General features: G+C 47.8%; 1 protein-coding gene across 1 annotated transcript in view; it reads left to right on the top strand.

Moving 5' to 3' along the window:
- Positions 1 to 20,793, top strand: part of LOC141063596 (anaphase-promoting complex subunit 1-like) — a 40,996-nt gene that overhangs the window by 8,195 nt on the left and 12,008 nt on the right. The window contains exons 3-5 of the mRNA XM_073557725.1: positions 4,646 to 4,741; positions 5,461 to 5,659; positions 11,591 to 11,725. Of these exons, the coding sequence (XP_073413826.1) occupies positions 4,646 to 4,741; positions 5,461 to 5,659; positions 11,591 to 11,725 (430 nt within the window). The remainder of the gene's footprint in view (positions 1 to 4,645; positions 4,742 to 5,460; positions 5,660 to 11,590; positions 11,726 to 20,793) is intronic.

Genomic DNA, 20,793 nt, shown 5'->3' with positions numbered 1-20,793 from the left:
TTCTGAAACTGATGGTGCCGTATACGAGGTCAACATTTTCCAGGAGAGGCCCTCAAAACAGCGAAGAAGGGAATATCATAAAAAAGTGCAGAGAATGCTGCAAGAAGGGAATCCAAAAGGACACAATTTACCATTTTGAAACCTGCCTTGAGAAACCTGACTTTCTCCTTCCCCCATGACAGCACCACGGAGAGAGGGGATCCACCCTACAGGGACAGGAAACCTACAGATAAAAGGGCGGTACCTGTCCCTTGCATCAGTTGGTTTCTTGTCCCTGACGGGGAACCTTCAGTTCAGCGGTACCTGGATGAAGGTTCTGAATGAAGGTGACCCAGGGCCGGCCAGTACGGTTCAGGCAGTGTGGAGGCCACTGGTGTGGTGCCCTGAAGCCGCCACCCCTGGGACTGAAGGGTTTTGCAGGGTGAGCAGGGGGGAGCGCAACTGCCGCACCAGATTTGAGTGAAGGGCTTCCAGATTTTCTGGTCGGTGCACTTGGAGACACACCGAAGCGCCCCCTGATGACACGTCCGGGGAGGTCAGTGCAGAGGAAGGTACTTCCAGGGCAGACCGGAAGTTGGGGTGAGGACACCGGGCAGCAAATTTAAAAAAGAGGGGAAAGCGTGTCCTCCTCCCCTACGCCAACATATCTGCTAAATTCAATCTCCCTGGCAATTTCCAGTATCGGTATTTACAAGTAAGACACCTGATGCATTCCCTTTTTGCCTCCTTAGAAGTCTCTATCCCTACACTATTTGAAAGATTATGCAGAGCTGGGGTTTCTACTAAAGGCCTCATCTCAGATATATATCGTATTTTAGTTGCCCCATGCCCAGAAGACAAGCCAAATCACACCTATATGAGGAAATGGGAAGATTTTCTTGGTGAGACCATTCCCTTGTGTACGTGGAAACGGATCTGGGATACTGCCTCAAAGACATCTTCGTGCTATGTTTATAAGGAAAATCAGTATAAATTAATTATGTATTGGTATCACACCCCATCACTACTACATAAACTAAACCCAACTATCCCTGACAATTGTTGGAGGTGTGGAGCTACAGGAGGAGACATACCGCATATATTCTGGGTATGCCCCAATATCCAGGGTTTCTGGAGGCTGGTGCAATCTCTTAATTATAAAGTAACTAACCTTCGGGTTCCCTTGGATCCTAAATTCTACATATTAAATATACCACTTGTTCAGCTGGGGAAGAGAGTGAAGCGGTTACTGTTGCATATGACCACAGCCGCCAGGTGTTTAATTGCCTGTAACTGGAGGTTAGCCCACCCACCCTCACTTGCCGATCTCCATTCTCGGATCCAAGATGTGAGAAGGATGGAGTATCTATCTGCCTTGTCAAATGACACGGTAGATCTTTTTGAAAGTGTTTGGTCACTCTGGGACACTTATTGGGCCAATAAAGAATAACAGTGAAACTTGGCCTTGATGGAAGCCTGAAATATTCACCTTCCCCGCTCCTTCCCCCCCCTCCTTATATTTCCCTGTCTAGTATTGTATTGTTCGTCTTGTCATATTCCCTGTTTTCATTGTATTAGTGGATATTAAGATATGTATACTGATTTCTGGTTTACAGTTATTGCTAACAAGCTTGTGAGACATATCTATACATTCATGTACTTTTTCTGTATCTGTTTAAAAATGTTAATAAAATACACAGTTAAAAAAAAAAAAAGAGGGGAAAGCGTGATAACATTTTTGTGAAAAAAAGTTAAATTTTCCTTTTTTTTTTCCTTCCACATTGCTTCAGTTCCTGTTTAAATGTGGTTGAATGTGGTTTTGAGCACCTTGAGGGGTGCAGTTTTTAGATTGATGTCACTTTTGAGTATTTTTTTTGTCATATAGACTCCTCAAATTCACTTAATGTGATGTGGTCCCTAATAAAATGATTGTTAATTTTGTTGGAAAAAGGAGAAATCGCTGGTCAACGTTTAACCTAACTTCCTAACAAAAAAAATTTATGCTTCAAAAATTGTTTGATGTTAAGTAGACATGTGGGAAATGTTATTTTTTAACTATTTTGTGTGACATAACTTATTTAAGGGCATAAAAATGAAGTTTGAAAATTGCGAAATTTTAACCAAATGTCCGATATTTTCACAAATAAGCACAAGTCCTATTTAACAAATTTTACCACTATCGTGAAGTACAATAGGTCAGTAGAAAACAATCGCAGAATTCGTTGAAGCGTTCCAGAGTTATTACCTCATAAAGTGACAGTGGTCAGAATTGAAAAAATTGGCCTGGTCAGGAAGGTGAAAACAGGCTTCGGGTTGAAGGGGTTGAAGAATAATTTTTTTTTTTTTTTTTGTCTAATATTGATCAAGCTTTTGGAAAGTGTTTTTTGTAATGTACTTCACTATTTTATACCTCCTCTCCCAAACATTGTTACTTTGTCTAGTTAGTTCAAGCACCCTAAGAATCTGCTGTGCAGCAAGAATCCACTAAGAGTGTGCATTGGGGCCTCTTCCTGTTTCAGCCTTTCTGCTCCCCTCACCTGTACTCACAGTCAATGTTCCATATTCTGATTGTAAGTAGATATGAGCAAATAGTGCGCCGGTTGATCAGCTGTTTGCTCCGCAGCTGCATGTGTTTCAGCTGTGTCAGTCACAGCACATGCATGGCTAGCACAACACAAAGGCTCTCCATGCATGTGTTGTGAGTGTGACAAAGCCGCAACACATGCAGCTGCGGAGCCGAACAGCTGATTATCGGGAGCACTTCATGTATCCGGGTTTCCACTGTAGCTTATTCAGTAAGCGCTATAGCTTGCCGAATAAGCAGGGACCCGATCAAATTCGCTGATCTCGAATTGTAAATAGGGTATGGATTCTTGCTAAGCAGCAGTTGAAAGCAGATTATTCCGTGTTTGAACAGATAAGACAGAACTGCAGCATGTTTTTGGGAGAGAAGAAGGCAAAATAAGGTTCATGAGGTTTATTTCAACAATTCTTAACTTTGCAAAGGCTGATCTATAATGAAAAAAAAAAATAAAAAAAAATCAGGAAATATTAAGTATTTCTTATTGTTCTAGTTGTTATAAAAACGGAGCTATCGGCTGCAGCTCCTTGGTATGTCAATGACATGCTCCAGTGATCACCCTTTCAGCTCCCCCCCCCCCCTCTTTCTCTGCTCTGTGAGTCACTTTCCCTCCTCCCATTGGTTTGTAAAGGACACAGAGCTCAACAACATTTCCCCTCCCTCTGGCTACTCCAGCTTTGTGTAACGTGAGACCCTGTTATGGCCGGCTCAAACCTGAAGCAGAAGGTTAGAAGCACATGGTTTTGGAAGTTTCTTTGTTCATTCCAATTAGTATATAATAACACAGATTAGGCATAGAAGTAGGAAACCTATATTTTTGGAATCTACATCATAAAAGCTATCCACAGGTGGGGTTTAAAACTTCGGCAATCACCAGAATCCACGAAACTTATTTCTACCCGACCGAGCCACACAGCCACGGCATGTTTAAACTTAAATGAAAGGTAATTTCATAATAAGGAAAATGATAGTCCTGCCGTCACTCTGCGTGCCTCACGGCCAGAGTTATAGCTCTCATAAGTTTGTTATTAACTTTCAAAAGGGGAGTTCATTCCATAGCTCCGCCTACCCAGTGAGGTCACCCAGGGGAAGGCATAAGACTAGCGGGCTCAAGTAGGAAGGCGTCTTTTGCCAGGGAACCAGCTATGGAAAGCTGTGCATTTTGACCTGTCGCTCTGGGAAGGTTCCCCTCCTCCACATGGCGTACCATTGACTGATAAGCGCAAGATCATCTTTTAATACATTTTTATTTTGTAATTGCCTTTATATACTGTAAGTTGTCTCGTTTACAAAAATATAAAAGCTATTACAAACACTGCCTATATTAATTTACTAGTTTCCTTTTCCTTGCTCTATAAACGTATTGCCACAACTTCAGTGCTAAAACTGCGCTGCCGTGCAGGTTGGCTCCTGACCCGATATTGATTTTATTGTAGAACAAGGAGCTGGTGGCAGCAAAGTGTGCTCTGGGGTATTTGGGAGATTCTGGCAGTGACGGCGCGGAGGTTTTACATGTGTATTTCCTGCTTGAGACCGGGGATATACATACCGCCCTCACTGCAGAGTGCCCAATAGCCAGTAAACAGCAAGGCAGCCTTTCTGGCGACTCCTTATCCTAGGTGTAGTTCCCTGACTGACCTGAGGGTAGGGGGGTGCCAGAGAGCTGCAAGTTCCTAAACCTGAACTGGAAAGTGGGATATAATAAATCCCTGACAAACTAGGGGCAACTGCACACCCCCGATTCATGACAAAAAGTTTTTAGGTACTTTTTAAATTGTTTTTCTAAAACTTCACTGTATAGCAGGCACAGAGAGTACATGAGTAAAATTGGTTTTACACTCCTTTTTATACCAATCAATGCACCTATCATACGTTTGTCTACAAGCCTGAGAAACGTAGCAAACTTGCTTATATTGGTCTGCATACAAGTAACAACTGGAGATATCAAATGCATCAATCAATGTTTCATTTTTAATAACTATTAAGCTGTCACATGTCCAGCAATATTTTAGTATGAAGTACTACTTGTTTATCCTGCATGTTAAAAAAAAAAAAAAATAATTGTATCATGTTTTATTTAATTAGAAACAGGAAATTTTGGACTTGTTTTCATCAATCTTGTATGAATGTGTAACTCAAGAGAATCCAGAAATGCTTCCTGCCTACATAGCAATTGACCAGGTAAGATTATACATTCCTCACATGTGACACTTTTAATTTGTTCATCAGACTGTGTTTTTACTTCAGTTATCTGGTAATAAGGGAAATTAGATATACTACAGGGTTCATTCAAATCATGGGCCGTCTGTGTAATGCAGGACTGACTAGTCCCCCAAAGTAAGACCCTTCTGTATTATCTTAGCATCCCCCGATGGGTTTTCTAAACGGGATAACCTTTTTAGGATGATTGAGTATTCTGGATTAGGAAGGATTATACGTTTTCAAGTTAATAGGCGAATCTTCAGTTTGACTATAACCTCCGATATCTTTGCACTTGTGGTGTATTACCATAATCAGACCGACTGTGCTGCTGTTAAAAAGGGGTTGTACAAGAATAGAAAAGCATGGTTGCTTCCTTCCAATAGTTGTGCCACAATTGTCCACGGGTGTGACGGCCCAGTACTCTGTACTTCATGGGAGCTTAGCTGCAATACCAAACGCAACACGTGGACAAGAATAGAGATCCCTTTAGATTATAATGGACACATTTTTATTTCTGAACAACCCATTTAATGTAATTATGTCTAATATTATACATAAGACAATGTAGGATGCTAAGTGACCCCCCCCCCCCCAGTGTGAGCTGGTCTTTGTGGTCCAGATAGTACAATCGCCTTCATTTCGCTCTCATGTGTATGTTCGAGAAATGATTTGACTTGGATTTTTTCTTTATTGCAAAGGCTGTGAGAAGACTTGAAAGAAGAGAAACAACAGAAACATTTGAACTATGGCAGATCAAGTTGGTTCTAGAGTTTTTTAGTTCACAGAACCTTCAGGAAAGGATGAAAAGGAACCCTAACCGTGGACTGTTTATGAACTCTGAGTTTTTGCCAGTGATGAAATGTACCATCGATAACACCCTGGATCAATGGCTGCAATGTAAGTGATATAACATGTGCATGAGAACTTGCCACCAACTTTATAGTACGCAGTGTAGCAAAAACATTCATAACTTCAGGCTTTATAAGTTGCCACTAAGCTTTTATTCAGTCGCCATGACAGCACCACAAGAGAGAGGATCCGCCCTTCAGGGACAGGAAACCTACAGACATAAAAAGGGCGGCCCTCTCTCCCACCTCAGTTGGTTTCCTGTCCCTGACAGGGAATTCTCTTCAGACATACCTGCAGAAGATCAAAGATGTTCCCAGGCCTGGCTGGTCGACTCAGGCAGCCGGAGGGCCCCTGCCTCGGCCTGTCCGGTGTCCTGGAGACGCCCACGGCAGGGGGACTGCTGGTGAGGCGGCAGCAGGACAAAGCACCCTCCGGGGGGGGTGTTTGACTTTAAGGGGCTCATCGCCACGCGTACTGGTAAGTATACGCGTGGGGGGGGGGGCTTTTTCCTCCTCGGCATCTGTGCCGGCTGGCAGCGTCCGGGGCGGGTACTCCTGCCTCTCACGGGTGTTGGCGGCCATGTGGGGCTTTTGCTGTGAGGTGGAGGCGGCGGTTGCGGTCTCGGCGTCTGCCCGCTGCCGTCGGGTCACGGCCGGAGTGACGCGACAGAAGGGGGCAGCCCCTGATGGCGCGGTCCGGTGACGCAGCTGGGCATGCGCTGTGGAGGCTGCGTTGCCGTTCTCTTCTGGGTGGCGTGTTGCTGCACCGGGCTGGGCGGACGCCGGCGGGGGGATGCGGCCCGGTAAACGGGCATCGTCTAGCGAGGACGCGGTCTCGGTGGGGGAGTTCCCAGCGCACATTACAGTACCGGGCAGGCCACCTGGGTTCGCCTGCTGGCTATTAAAGGAGCTGCAAGGGTGTCAAGGTGCTTTCCAGGGCCACCGGCCGTTCTAGGCTGAGCGTGAGTGCCGCTAAGCAGCTTGAGACTGGGCCGGGACCAGAATGGGAGACCAGGCCACAGCTGGGATCATGCATTTAAAGCATCGCAGCGCAGCAGCAACAGCAGTAGCATTCGCCTGAGCACCCGCAGCAGCTTCTCTCTGGGAAGCCCTTTGGATCAGCTTCCCAACGGCGGTCTAGTGGCAGTAGCCGCCTTACAGGAGCCAAGTCCGGTCAGAGGTCTAAGTCCGGCAAGTCCTCAGGCCGCAGAGATACATCATCGGCTGGGAAGGACCCCCCCGCAGGTTAAGGTACCACTCTCAGGCCGTGGGTAAGTGATCTCCGTGAAAGTTCACTTGGCGATATATTGTCTCCCCTTAGGTTCCGCAAAAAACAATCACAGGGAGTGTGCGGAGTGTGGGGTTCCACTCCCTGATGGCCACGGGAAAAGGCTGTGCAGACCGTGCATCCAGAACCTAGTAGCGGAAGAGACTCCTGACCTGACCACCACTCTGAGGGAGTTGGTCAGACGGGAGGTCAGGGGTACAGTTAAAAGCCCTATCAGAGGAAAGACTGGTTAGAGGTAGAACCCGGGCTCCCGATTACAGATTTAGGGAGCGACTCAGGGGAATTAAAATCAGATTCATCCCCTTCATCCTTGTCGTCTTCAGAGGCCAGGGGAGTTCGCTCATGTTTCCCGCGTGACCAGATAAATCGATTCGTGAAAGCAGTGATCAGTACTATGGGGATTGAGGAGCCCCAGTCAGAAAGATCGATGCAGGATCTTATGTTTAAAGGACTAAACAGGAAGACTCGTAGATCCTTTCCAGTCATTGATAAAATAAATTCCCTGATTACTCGGGAACGGAAAAAACCTGAAAGAAAGGGTTCCTTACCGTCAGCGTTTAAAAGGTGGGAACAGGGTCAGCCGCATGGGATAAAGCCCTAAAGCTTGATGCGGCGGTGGCCAAAGCTTGTAAAAGAACCTCTCTACCATTCGAGGACTTAGGTAGTTTAAAAGATCCGCTAGACAGAAGGGGCGGATGGGTTCCTTAAGGGGCGCATCAGCAGACTCTGTAAAACTAGCGGCCAGATCAGCGACTCTGTCTAATGCTGCCTGCAGAGCCATATGGCTGAAGTGTTGGCCAGGAATATCCCTTATGAAGGGGGACATCTATTTGGCTCAGTGCTAGACGAGTTATTGGAAAAAGCGGGCGATAGCGGAAAACGGTACCCTTACTTGAGTATACCCCCCATACAGGAGGGACTCTAATAGAAGGTGGTTCGACCAAAGAAGGTCGAATAGAGAGAGATCCAGATACGACAGCTGCAGGAGGAATGGTAGAGGATATATGTTCAATTCTTCCCGTGACTTCAGAAAGCCACAATGACTGACGGACCAGGTCAGAGGCAGGCTTTTACACTTCTATCCAGCCTGGACAAATATTTCAAATAGCCATTGGATTCGGAGCGTCATTAAGACAGGGCTAAGATTTGAGTTCTGGGAAACACATAATAGATTTATTTTGACTCCCGTTCGTTCTTCAACTACAGAACTGGCACTGGAGTCTGAGGTCCGGAAACTTCAGCAGAAGGGAGTCCTGGTGAAAGTTCCAGAGGTACAAAGTGATAAGGGATGCTAATTCCCCTCCTTTGGTCAAGAAGCCAGATGGCTCCTTCCGTACCATCATAAATCTCAAAGGCCTTAATAAATTTATTTTAATTCGCTCCTTCAAGATGGAGTCAATTAAATCTGCCATAATGCTATTATTCAACGGATGTTTAATGGTGGTCTTAGACCTTAAAGACGCTTACTATCACGTCCTAATACACGCAGACCACCAGCAGTTTCTAAGAGTAGCAGTTTGATTTGGTGGAATAGTAAGCCATTTCCAATCCGGAGCACTTCCCTTTCGGGGTTACTGTGGCACCTCGAGTTTTTACTAAGATAATGGCAGAAGTTATGGCACATTTACATGAACAGAATATTCTTGTAATCCCTTATTTAGATGATCTGCTAATTGTGGGACATGAGGAATCACATTGCACCGCACAATTAGGAAAACTAATATCCAACCTTCAGGAGTTGGGATGGATTCTAAATTTCAAATAATTTCCTCTCTAGGTGCCCTTTAGCTAGAAGGGTACCTCGAGAGGAAATTTACATTATCCTACGAGTCAGTGCAATCACTACGATGGTGGACACACATACCGTACCTGTAGAGGGGTTCCCTAGGTAGATCATATCTCCCAAGTCATAACCACGGATGCTAGTCCCTGGAGCTGGAGGGCGCATATGGGGAATGTGTGGGCCCAGGGGGTATGGACACTATCTGAGCAAGATTACTCGTCTAATTTAAAAGAGCTATTACCTGTGGAGCGGCCCCAAGTAGTTTCCTTATGTCCTTACAGGGCCGACATTTAGGCTTCTCTCAGACAATCAGATAGCCGAGGTTCATTTATTACCCCTTACATTCCTTCATATAAAGGGATACACAATAACACGGCCGATCTCCTAAGCCGCAACAAGGAAAGTGGGTACTGAACGGGGTCATATTCAAACAGATCTTGAAATAGACTTGTTTGCCAACAGAAAGAACAGACAACTTCAGCAGTTTAGTTCTTTGGATGCCAGAGAAAACCCGTACGCAGTGGACGCTCTCCTAGTCTCGTGGAACTTTGGCCTGGCCTACACCCCCCCCACTGAATCTTATACCGACAGTGCTGGGGAATATTCAAGAAGACAAGGCTTGCATAATCCTGATAGCCCCATTCTGGTCTGGGAGACCGTGGTTTCCTTGGTGGAGGAAGAAGTCTGTGACTCGGCCATGGATTCTGCCGGAGCTCCCGGATATCCTCTCCCAGGGTCCAGTATTCCATCCGCAAGTGTCCAACCTACACCTAGCGGCTGGGAATTTGAAGGGGCACTACTCAGTGGGAAGGGCTTCTCTCGGGGGTTACTCAACACCCTATTGAAAAGCAGAATACTTTCCACAACAAATATCTGTCAGAATTTGGGAAAAAATTCTTGTCGACCTCGGGGTCGGAGGTTGGTCAGAAAATTTGCATTTACCAGATATTGGAATTCCTACAGAAGGGGTTAGAGATGGGTCTAGCCATGAAGACGCTTAGAGTCAAGGTTTCGGCCCGAGGGGCACTATACAACTGTAACCTAGCGGGCAACAACTGGGTATCCAGATTCATAAAAGCAGCGGCTAGGTCCAGGCCCATCATTAAAAAGAAGCCAGTTCCATGGAATCTGAACTTGGTGCTATCAGCTTTAACAGTAGCCCCGTTTTGAGTCTTTTGATTCTGCCCCCATTAGAATCCTATCCTTCAAAACTGCCCTGCTAATTGCGCTAATGTCTGCTAGGGGGGTTAGTGATCTGAAGGCTCTCTCTAGACTTCCCCCGTATACTCAGTTTAGGGAAGACAGAGTCGTACTAAAACCAGACCCCTTGTATCTGCCCAAGGTTGCTTCAAAGTTTCACAGATTACAAGAGAGAGTCCTTCTGCCAGAATCCTGTTAGCCAGTCAAAAAAAAAAGAGCTTCATTCCCTAGATGCAAGAAGGTGTCTCCTTGGTTATGTTTCGCCCACAGATCCATGGAAAAAGGACATTTCCCTATTTGTATCCTTTCAGGCAGTTAGGAAAGGACTTAGTGTCCAGAAACACTTTAGCCAGGTGGATTAGGGAGGCAATTTCTTGGCTTATACAACAGGTGGTGCGGAAATCCCGGAAGGTAAGTGGTCCTCTCCATCCATGTTCTTTAACCAATATAGATTGGATTTAGGTGATTCCTCCGATCACACGTTTGGTGCTTGAGGCAGCTGTCCCTCCCGAAGCTCTTTTCATCTCTGTAAATTTCTTGTGGTGCTGTCATGGCGACTGAATAAATGCTTAGCTATTTACCGGTAGCTTTGTTTTTCAGGAGCCCATGACAGCACCTTTGCATTCCCTCCCTTTTTTCATGTATGGATTAGCACCTTTCTTTCATGAGTTAGACCTTAGTCACGGGTGTGAAGAATATTTAGTTTGGATGTATATATATATATATATAAATTGCTACTAACTAGAGAGGTCCTCATGCTCTGTAATCCAGCTGAGGTGGGAAAGAGGGACGCCCATTTTATGTCTGTAGGTTTCCTGTCCCTGAAGGGCAGATCCCCTCTCTCGTGGTGCTGTCATGGGCTCCTGAAAAACACCGCTACCAGTAAGTAGCTAAGCATTTTCCCCTACCTGAGTAACCAGTTAGCCAGCCAATCTTTCTTTGTAATCCTCACAACTTGCACAGTATTCAGTGTGTCATCTATTTTGTGGTCTATAAAGAAAAAAACTGTTCTCACCATGGGCGTTCATGTCCCATATATTACAATACATTGTCTGCCACGTTGGGTGTTCATCTGTTCATGTAAAGTAAAATTGTACATGTCTGTTATCTTGGGTAACATTTTAGAATGAGCTGTCATGTGTGCACATGAGGAATAACACTATCACTATTTTTGGCCATTATATAACTTGTATCCTGAATTTTTTACCAGGTTTCCACTCTACAGGCTTCATCATTAATTTTCAGTTATCTCTAAACTTGTGGATGGAAACCAGCTGCTTTGATGTCTTACTCTTTGCACATAGGATTCCTTCTCTTCCTTCTCATCCTTTTCTGTAGCTCACAGACAAAAGAAGCAGCATGTAGGACATATACAGCAGTATTGAGCAGTGTAGCTATGAATCCAGCTCCGTGATGAGACACCGTACATGCAAGAAGCTGCAGCACAGATCTCTTTCTTTACCTGTATTACTTTTACTGCTCCTCATTCCCCTTTCCTCCATATATTTTATTTGAAGCTGTAACCTGAACGTTTAGTGAGATTTTGCATGTCCGTCTTGCTGTAGCAAAGACAAATTTGAGTGGTTTTTCAGTGGTAGAAGAAATGATGGCTCAAATGCAGAAAGAAGGATATTTGTCTGATAAGATTATTACTAAGTTTCTTGTATTCCATTGTATTGTTGACTATGCAAGCATTTGTTTTATGGCAGGTGGTGGGGATGTGTCACTTCACTCCTATTTAGCTGGTCAGTGTGTAGAAGAGACTCAGCTTAATATGCTATCCTGTTTCTTGGTTTACTACTCTGTGCCAGCACCAAAAGAATTGTCTGAAAGAAGACTGGAAGGTAACTTTAATTTTAGTGGCATTTTTTTTTATCATTTTGTTTAAAGATTTGTTAATCTGTGCCAGCTTTTTTATGAGGGTTTTAGAGCAGATGGTCCCCTTATCCACACAGCAGTTGCCTGAGAGTAGACTTTACCTGGGGACCGTCCAGATAGGTTTAATCTTAGAGATTATCTGTTTAGGGATGTACCTGCTTACCCAGGTGAGTTCCATTTACTGTCTCTAGAGAAAGGTGGAGGAACAAACAGCTCTAGATGTTGCAGATATCAGTGTGTTGTCTGTTATGCAGGATAAGACTTTGTAGTGACTCTCCACTCTGGTGAGGAGATATTGATGCTAAACCAAGGACCCCCTCTGTTAACTCTGGAATCCGTAACAAGGTATATGAAAATTGTTTGTGGTAAAATAAACATCACTGTTTAAATGACAACGGCTAACTAGGATTATAAGGTTTTGGTTATAAACTTGTGTGACTTAAGTCTTGTCATCACATGTCATGCACACTAAGGCCCTTATTCATCAAAGTGTTTTCACCAATCAAGGTTGCTCTAGAAGATAACTCTTAGTGTTTTCACACCATTTTCGCCCAGCTCCACCAAAGTAGATGAAGCTGGTGTGGAACAGTGGTATCTCCCTACAGCTCATCTAATTCATGTGCCAGAAATCCAAAGGCCCGGTCACACACAGCTAGCGAGATCGCTGATTTTGTGACGCCACAGCGATCTCGCCAGCGAGATCGCTGTGTGTGATGGGGATCAGCGACCGGCCCCCTGCCGGGTATCACTGATCGTGCTCGATCGGCCTGGGCCATTTTTCATCGTAGCTCTTCCACTGGCCAGCACGCATCGCTGCGTGTGGCAGCAGGAGCCAACGATCAGCGAGGCTCCCAGCGCTTTAAGCAGGCGCTAGGAGCTGATCTCTAAGGTAAATATCCGGTTACTAAGCGGCGCGCATCACTTAGTTACCCAATGTGTACCTTAGAAACCTGCTTGCTGGCAGCTCCCGGCGCGAGCACCCAGGTTTCTAAGGTACACATCGAGTAACTAAGTGACGCACGCCGCTTAGTAACCCAATATTTACCTTAGAGACCAGCGTCCTCGCTGGTGCTGATCGCTGGTGAAGCTGCCTGTTTGGCAGCTCACCAGCGATCATGTAGCGATGCACCAGTGATCCTAACAAGGTCGTATCGTTGTTGGGATCTCTGGTGCATCTTTGTATGACGGGGCCTTTACTCCAGTGTCTGACTGGAGTAAGATTTCTGGCAAGGCGAACACCACTTTTCAGCCGTGTCTGATTCGTTAAGTGACTTGTGCTTCTTAATGAATCAGGTGCCTCTAACTCCAGAAAAACGCTGGTCTTCATGATTTTGGACCTAAGCGTTTGTCCATGTGATTTAATATACGTTATTGTTTCGGTAAAAAAACTGAATGATGCCATAACTCTCAAGTATGACAAATTGAAAGCATTGCATAACATTACTTCTTCATATCAAAATATATAGCCACTTATATTGACTTTTTGGTCACTTCATTGGGTGACAAGAACCACAGGTTAATATGCTGCCACCTGGAGGCTGACACTAAGAATACATCTTAGAAAAAAAAAAGATGATTTCTATCCACCATACTACATTTTAGCAGCTTACACCCAGTTATTCAGTTTAGCTCCGTGTCATTTGGAGGCAGACTGAGTAACAGACCTGTTTTAGCCTTCATTAGGCAGTTTTGCAACATTTTAATTTTTGCAGGCCTGTCTTGAGCCAGGAATGACTCACAAGTATCAGGTTCCTATGTTGGCCATCCTGGTCCAGCAGAATTAAAGGCCATAGGTTAGGACTTCCCACCCACGCAGGGCGAACTAGGGGCTACCGTATTAGCCTGCATGGATCTGTGGGACTTCACTCTCGTATTGGAGGTCCCTTTTGTGGCGATCAGAAGCATCTTCCTATTTCGGCTTTCCTGAAGAGTGATTCCCCCCCCCTATTGATCTCTTCCATCCAACTGGCTTCGAAAGGGTCTCTCAACTGTCTCTTCTTCTCCGGTACAGAGTGGTCTGATGTTCAGCTCCCTCTTTACGCTTTAGCATGATTCTCTGTCTTTCCCCTTAATAAAGCAATTGCTCTTCTTCCTTTAGATTCTTCACCTCTCAGGTCCTTAAACAATCTGACGTAGTCAGAGCTGTGTCGCTCTACTTGTCTTTCACAGCTCCAGTCAGATGTTCGGTTGCCTTGTGGGTCAGACCACCTCTAGGACTACCATTGTTCTCTGGTTTTGAATTGCCAATGTGGAAGATCGGGCTAAGAAGACTCTGGAATCTTAAGTTTCCATGTGTCTCTTCTGTTCTTAGGGCAACTACTTATGCTTTTGTCCACGTCGTTGTGGAGCTCTTTCCTTTGCTTCTAAGGATGCAAGTCTTAGCAGAAGAATACTACAATACATTACTTAGGTCGTAACATGAGGGATTGCAATTCTTCCTTTTGCAGTACTAGCTTTAGAATCATAGTATCGTAGAGTTGAAAGGGACCTCCTGGGCCATCTGGTCCAACCCCCTGCTCAAAGCAGGATTTGCTAAATCATCCCAGACAGATGTCTGTCCAGCCTCTGTTAGAAGACTTCTATTGAAGGAGAACTCACCACCTCTCGTGGCAGCCTGTTCCACTCATTGATCACTAACTGTCAAAAAGTATTTTCTGATATATAATGTGTCTCCTCCCATTCAGTTTCATCCCATTACTTGTAGTCTTTCCTTGTGCAAATGAGAATAAAGATGATTCTTCTACAATGTGACAGCCATTGAGATATTTGTAGACAGCTATTAAGTCTCCTCTCAGTCTTCTCTTCTGCAAGCTAAACATTCCCAAATCCTGCAACCTTTCCTCATAAGACAGGTTTTGCAGACTGGTCACCATTCTGGTCGCTCTTTTCTGAACTTGCTCCAGTTTATTGATGTCTTTTTTAAAATGTGGAGCCCAAAACTGGACACAGTATTCCAAATGAGGTCTGACCAAAGAGGAGTAGAGGGCAATAATGACATCACGTGATCTAGACTGTATGCTTCTGTTAATACATCCAAGAATTGCATTTGCCTTTTTTGCTGCTGTATCACACTGTTGACTCATGCTCAGTCTATGATCTATTAGTATACCCAAGTCTTTTTCACATGTGCTGTTGCTTAGCCCTATTCCTCCCATTCTGTATATGCTTTTTTCATTTTTATTGCCCAGATGTAGTACTTTGCATTTTTCCCATGGGTGTATGCTGCTGCCACTAGGAGGCTGACACTATGCACAAAAAAAGGTTAGCTCCTCCTCCGCAGTGTACACCCCACCGACCGGCAGGGAATTCCTCAGTTTAGCTTAGTGTCAGTAGGAGGTGGACACGGGTCTTTCATTAGACCCATATCTACCTCGTTGTGCGTCGTTCCTTTTCAGGTTCCCGGAGGGATACGGTGTGAACAGTCACATCTGTACCCCCTCAAAGAGACTGAGTATGGCGTGTACTGCCTCCCCGTATCCTCATAGGTCTCTACAGCAGGACCAGGAGACCGTACACGGATGTGTGTCAGGCGATCCAGATGGTCCTCGTCCCCTGGCTCCACCCACTCGCCTACCAGAGCCTGTCGGTTGGATGAGGCGCGGATACTCTTCGTGACAACACACGTTGGATGAAGGTACCTTTATTATAGAGATGGATCAGGCAGGGTAAGTATGAGGCCCCGGTCCCATTCTCCTCGACGGCTCCAGAGGTCACTGTGGCAGTACTGCGACGCCTCCGCGCCACCCCGCGCTTCCCGGCGGCCGCCGCATTTAATTCAGGCCCCGGCTTCTCGGCCTGTTCTGCCTCAACTTGCCCCCAGTGCATTTCTAGGGGGGGGGGGGGGTGTTTCTCCCTTCCGGCCCCAGCGAGCCTCAGGAGCGGTCACCGCGGCAGTGCTGCGGGGCCTCCGCGCTGACAGGCGGCCGCCTCATCTAATCCAGGCCCCGGCTTCATCTTGGGCCTTGTCCTGCGTCGCGGCCACGCCCCCCGCCTTCTTTCTCGGGTGGGCTTTCCTCCCGCCCGCTTTAAGCCTGCCCACTGCCTTCTCCCCTCACTCTAAGTCTCCCTGAGGCGGCGCTGTCTCCACCCACCCCAGTCTGGATAGGACGGCGCCATTTTTAACATCGACGGTTAGCCCCGCCCATCTTCCTCGGTCTCTGCAGGGAAGCGCGCGCTTCCTGCTCTGTTCTCAGGCTGCCGCCATTTTCACAGCCTGTCAGCCGGACGCGGTCTTATCTGCCGTGCCCCCTGCAAGCCCAGACGAGCCGTGCACTTCATTTGCTGGAAGCTGCGACAGGACACCGGACCGTGAGTAGCTCTGCGACTGCAGACTGACACCCTCCTCTGCCTCCTGTCCCCCAACCTTCCGGCACTGCCTCAGTGACTGTCCGTCAGTATGTCTAATTCTAAGTCTGACCGCTCTCGTCCTCCTGCCTCCTCTTGCACCTTAGTTAAGTACTTTGCGTGCTCTTCTTGCAATCGCAAACTTCCCTCAGGTCAGTCCACTTCCCTCTGCCTGGATTGTAGCAACCCTATTCAGCCTGACGCTGCCCAGGAGCCATCTAGGGCCCCAGGCGAGAGTGAACCCCCCATGCCTGGCTGGGCCTCGTCTCTATCACAGTCAGTGGCAGACCTCACCAGGGTTTCTCAGACCCTAGTAGCCGTCCTGGATAAGTTGCCCCTGGACACCTCTACAGGGTCCAGCAGGTCCCGAGAGATTCCATCTGAGTCGGCCAGCGTTAGTCGCAAAAGACCCAGGCAGGATCCCCAGCTAGATTCCTCTCCTCGCCCCATGTCACCACATAGTCCTTCTCGGCAGCCTCCCTCCCGGGCCTCCTCTCCCGAGTCAGGTGAAGCGCTCTCGGACGGATCATCTGAGGGGATCTTAGAGCTGGATTCGGATCAGGATGCGAACATGAGGGTTACTGTGCAGAACCTCATTGCAGCGATCCATCAGACCTTCGACATTGCTGACCCCCCTGCAAAATCCTCAGATCAGGAGGTTTCGTTCAGACGGGAGGAAACACCCTCAAGGGTATTCCCTTTACATTCCGAGTTTGGAAAGATTTTTACCAGGGAAAGAGGGGATCCGACCAGACGCTTTCAACGAGGGAAGCGTCTCGGCGTTCTGTACCCGTTTGCTAAAGAGCTCACGGACAACTGGTCTGCTTCTCCCTCGGTCGATCCGCCCGTGTCCAGGCTTTCTAATAACACGGTTCTCCCGCTTTCAGGCGTGGCGTCTCTTAGGGATTCTAATGATAGGATCATAGAATCCCTAGCGAAGTCTGGCTTCGACGGCGGTATGCCCAATTTTTGCTTCATCTTGGGCAGCAAAAGCCATAGCCACTTGGGCAGAGGATCTTCGTCAGGGCATCCTAGAGAAAGCACAACCAGATCGATTGGCCGATCTTGCCAATCAGATTTCCCATGCGGGGGATTATCTGCTTTCTGCTTCTTTGGATGCCGCATCCTGCGCAGTCCAGGCGTCAAGTAACGTTGTGGCAATACGACGTACAATTTGGCTCAAGGCCTGGCAGGCGGACCTGTCTTCTAAAAAGTCTCTTACTAATCTGCCTTTTCAGGGAGGGCGCCTCTTTGGATCCCAATTGGACCAAATTATTAAGGACGCCACCGGAGGCACGAGTTCTCTCCTGCCTCAGGCCAAACCTCGCAGACCCCCACTGAGGCGTCAGTTTCGACCCTTTCGGGCTTACCGCCATTTCAATACGGCGGAGACCTCCTCCAACCAGCAAAGACCGCAGGCACGCCAAGATAGGAAGAAATTTTCCTTCAGACCCACTCCCTCCTGGCGCTCCCACCCTTCGCGGGGCAGACCATCCAGATCCGGATCGGGTCGGCCCACATCAACATGACTATCCTCGGACTCCCGAGGGTCCCTCCCAATTGGGAGGTCGACTCCTGTTCTTCAAGGACGTCTGGCTGGCCTCGGTAGAGGACGCTTGGGTCAGGGAGGTTGTATCGTCAGGATACAAGATAGAGTTCGTATCTCTTCCACGGGATCGTTTCTTCGAATCCCGACCTCCAAAAGATCCAGCTTTGATCCCGGGGTTCTTTACGGCCATCGACTCTCTCCTCAGTTCCGGGGTGATTGTGCCCGTTCCCGAATCGGAGCGGTTTACAGGGTTTTATTCAAACCTGTTTTGTCGTGCCGAAAAAAGACGGGGCGGTCCGACCCATCTTGGATCTCAAGCTGCTCAACAAGAGAGTTCGTCTTCGCCACTTCCGGATGGAGTCGGTTCGTTCGGTAATCGCTTCTATGGAGGAGCAGGAATTCATGTGTTCGATAGACATCCAAGATGCCTATCTACATGTTCCCATATTCTCCGGACATCAGAAGTTCCTGCGTTTTGCGGTTCGCCAGGAACATTACCAGTTCGTCGCGCTGCCCTTCGGTCTCGCCACCGCTCCCAGAGTCTTCACGAAGATCGTGGCTGCGTTGATGGCCTTGTTGAGGATCAGAGGTCTCGTTCTTTTTCCGTACCTCGACGATATTCTGATCAAAGCTCCCTCTTTCGAGCAGGCGCGCCTAAGTTTGACGATCGTCCTGGACACTCTTTCCGATTTCGGGTGGATCATCAACAGGAAAAAGTCCTGTCTGGTCCCTACTCAACGTCTTGTGTTTCTGGGCCTACTGTTCGACACTCGTCGGTCAAGGTTCTTTCTCCCACAAGAGAAGATTGTCTCCCTGCAGCAGGCTGTGCGATCGCTGCAGACCACACGATTTCCATCCCTCCGAACAGCTATGAGGGTCCTAGGAAAAATGGTGGAGGCGATAGAGGCAGTTCCCTTTGCCCAATTTCACGCCAGACCTCTCCAACACGCCATTCTGTCGAGGTGGAACAGAGGTCGGCTCTGTTCCTGGATCGCCCTGTTTGTCTTTCATGCCGGATCAAGCGGTCACTCAACTGGTGGTTGACGTCACCTCTCATGCTCTTGGGGTGGTCTTTTCTTCCTGTTCATTTGCAGATTGTAACAACGGATGCCAGCCTCCTCGGCTGGGGTGCAGTGTTCCGCAATCACACTGTTCAGGGTCGTTGGTCGACTCAAGAATCTGCTCTGCTGATCAACGTTCTAAAGATACGAGCGATCCATCTGGCTCTCGTCCACTGGGAGAGACTCCTCAGGGGCCTGCCTGTCCGGATTCAGACAGACAACGCCACAGCAGTGGCATATGTCAACCGCCAAGGAGGGACACGGAGTGCCTCAGCCCTGGCAGAAGTGTCCAAGATCCTTCAGTGGGCAGAGATTTCGATTCCGACAATCTCCGCGGTACACATTCCCGGCGTAGACAACAGGGCCGCCGACTTTCTCAGCCGCGAGGGTCTCGCGGCAGGAGAGTGGTCCCTACACCCGGAGGTATTTCTTCAGCTCTGCAGTCGTTGGGGAACCCCAGACGTAGATCTGCTAGCTTCTCACCTCAACAGGAAGGTCCCACAGTTTGTATCCAGAGCTCGAGATCCTCTCGCAGTGGGCGCCGACGCTCTGGCCATTCCTTGGTCACAGTTCGAGCTCCCCTACCTGTTTCCTCCCCTGCCTCTTCTTCCCAAGCTGTTGAAGATGAAAGCAGAAGGAATTCCAGTCATTCTCATCGCCCCGAATTGGCCCAGAAGGTCTTGGTTCGCGGACATTGTCAACCTTCTCGCGGACGCCCCCTGGAAGCTTCCAGACAGGGCAGATCTGCTGTCTCAAGGTCCGATTTGCCACCCCAATTCTCGGCCGCTCAATTTAACGGCGGGATTCTCCGGTCAAGTAATTCATACCATGATCCGAGCCAGGAAGCCATCATCTTCCAAAATTTACTACCGTACTTGGAAGGCCTATTTCACTTGGTGTGAGGCCAATAACATCGCGCCTATGTGCTTTTCGCTCCCTTTCGTTCTGGCGTTTCTTCAGGCAGGGCTGGATGCGGGGCTTGCTCTCAGTTCCTTGAAGGGTCAAGTTTCGGCACACTCCATTTTATTTCAGAAGACTTTGGCCTCCCGCCCTCAGGTCAAAACCTTTCTTCAGGGCGTGGCTCACACGGCCCCTCCGTATCGAGCGCCCGTAGATCCATGGGATCTTAATCTGGTTCTTGAGGTTCTGCAAGGTTCTCCCTTTGAACCTCTCAGAGAAGTCTCCCTTTCCCTTCTCTCCTGGAAGGTAGCCTTTCTGGTGGCCATCACCTCCATCTGGCGCGTGTCGGAATTGGCGGCTCTTTCTTGCCGCTCTCCTTTCTTGGTACTTCACCAGGACAAGGTAGTTCTGCGGCCTCTGCCCTCTTTTCTTCCGAAGGTGGTGTCCTCCTTTCACCTCAATGAGGATATTGTTCTGCCGTCCTTCTGTCCGAGTCCAACTCACCCTCGGGAGCGGTCCCTGAACAAGCTGGATCTGGTCAGGGCGATGAGAGTCTATCTGTCTAGGACGTCTTCCTTGCGAAAGACAGACTCTCTTTTCGTCATTCCAGATGGGGCGCGGAAAGGTCACCCGGCTTCCAAAGCTACTATTGCTCGCTGGATCAGATCGGCAATTTTGGAGGCCTACCGGGTTAAGCATCGAGTGGCCCCTCCAGGGATCAGAGCGCTCTCTACCAGGGCACTGGGTGCTTCCTGGGCGGTACGCCACAGAGCCTCCGCGCTGCAGCTTTGCAAAGCTGCAACCTGGTCTTCAGTTCACACGTTTGTGAAATTCTACAGGGTCCACACCTACGCTTTGGTGGACGCCAGCTTAGGTAGGAGGATTCTGCAGGCAGCAGTGGTGAGTCCACTGGCCTGATGGAAGTTTGTTTCCCACCCCAGGGACTGCTTTGGGACGTCCCATGGTCTCGGTGTCCCCCAATAAGGCGAACGAGAAATCAGGATTTTTGGGTTGCTTACCGTAAAATCTGTTTCTCGGAGCCTTCATTGGGGGACACAGCACCCTCCCATGTTCTACAACTCCTGTTCTTACTTTGGTTGATTGGTTACAGTTGAGTTGTTTGTTCTGTTTTCAATCTATTCTGTTTCTTCTCCTACTGCTTTCTCACTAACTGAGGAAT

This window comes from Dendrobates tinctorius, unplaced genomic scaffold, assembly GCF_039654945.1.
Source record: "Dendrobates tinctorius isolate UK_male_01 unplaced genomic scaffold, ASM3965494v1 ptg000250l, whole genome shotgun sequence".
Taxonomy (NCBI): domain Eukaryota; kingdom Metazoa; phylum Chordata; class Amphibia; order Anura; family Dendrobatidae; genus Dendrobates; species Dendrobates tinctorius.
The sequence above is the reverse complement of the archived record's forward strand: the minus strand, read 5'-3'. Positions and strand labels throughout refer to the sequence as shown.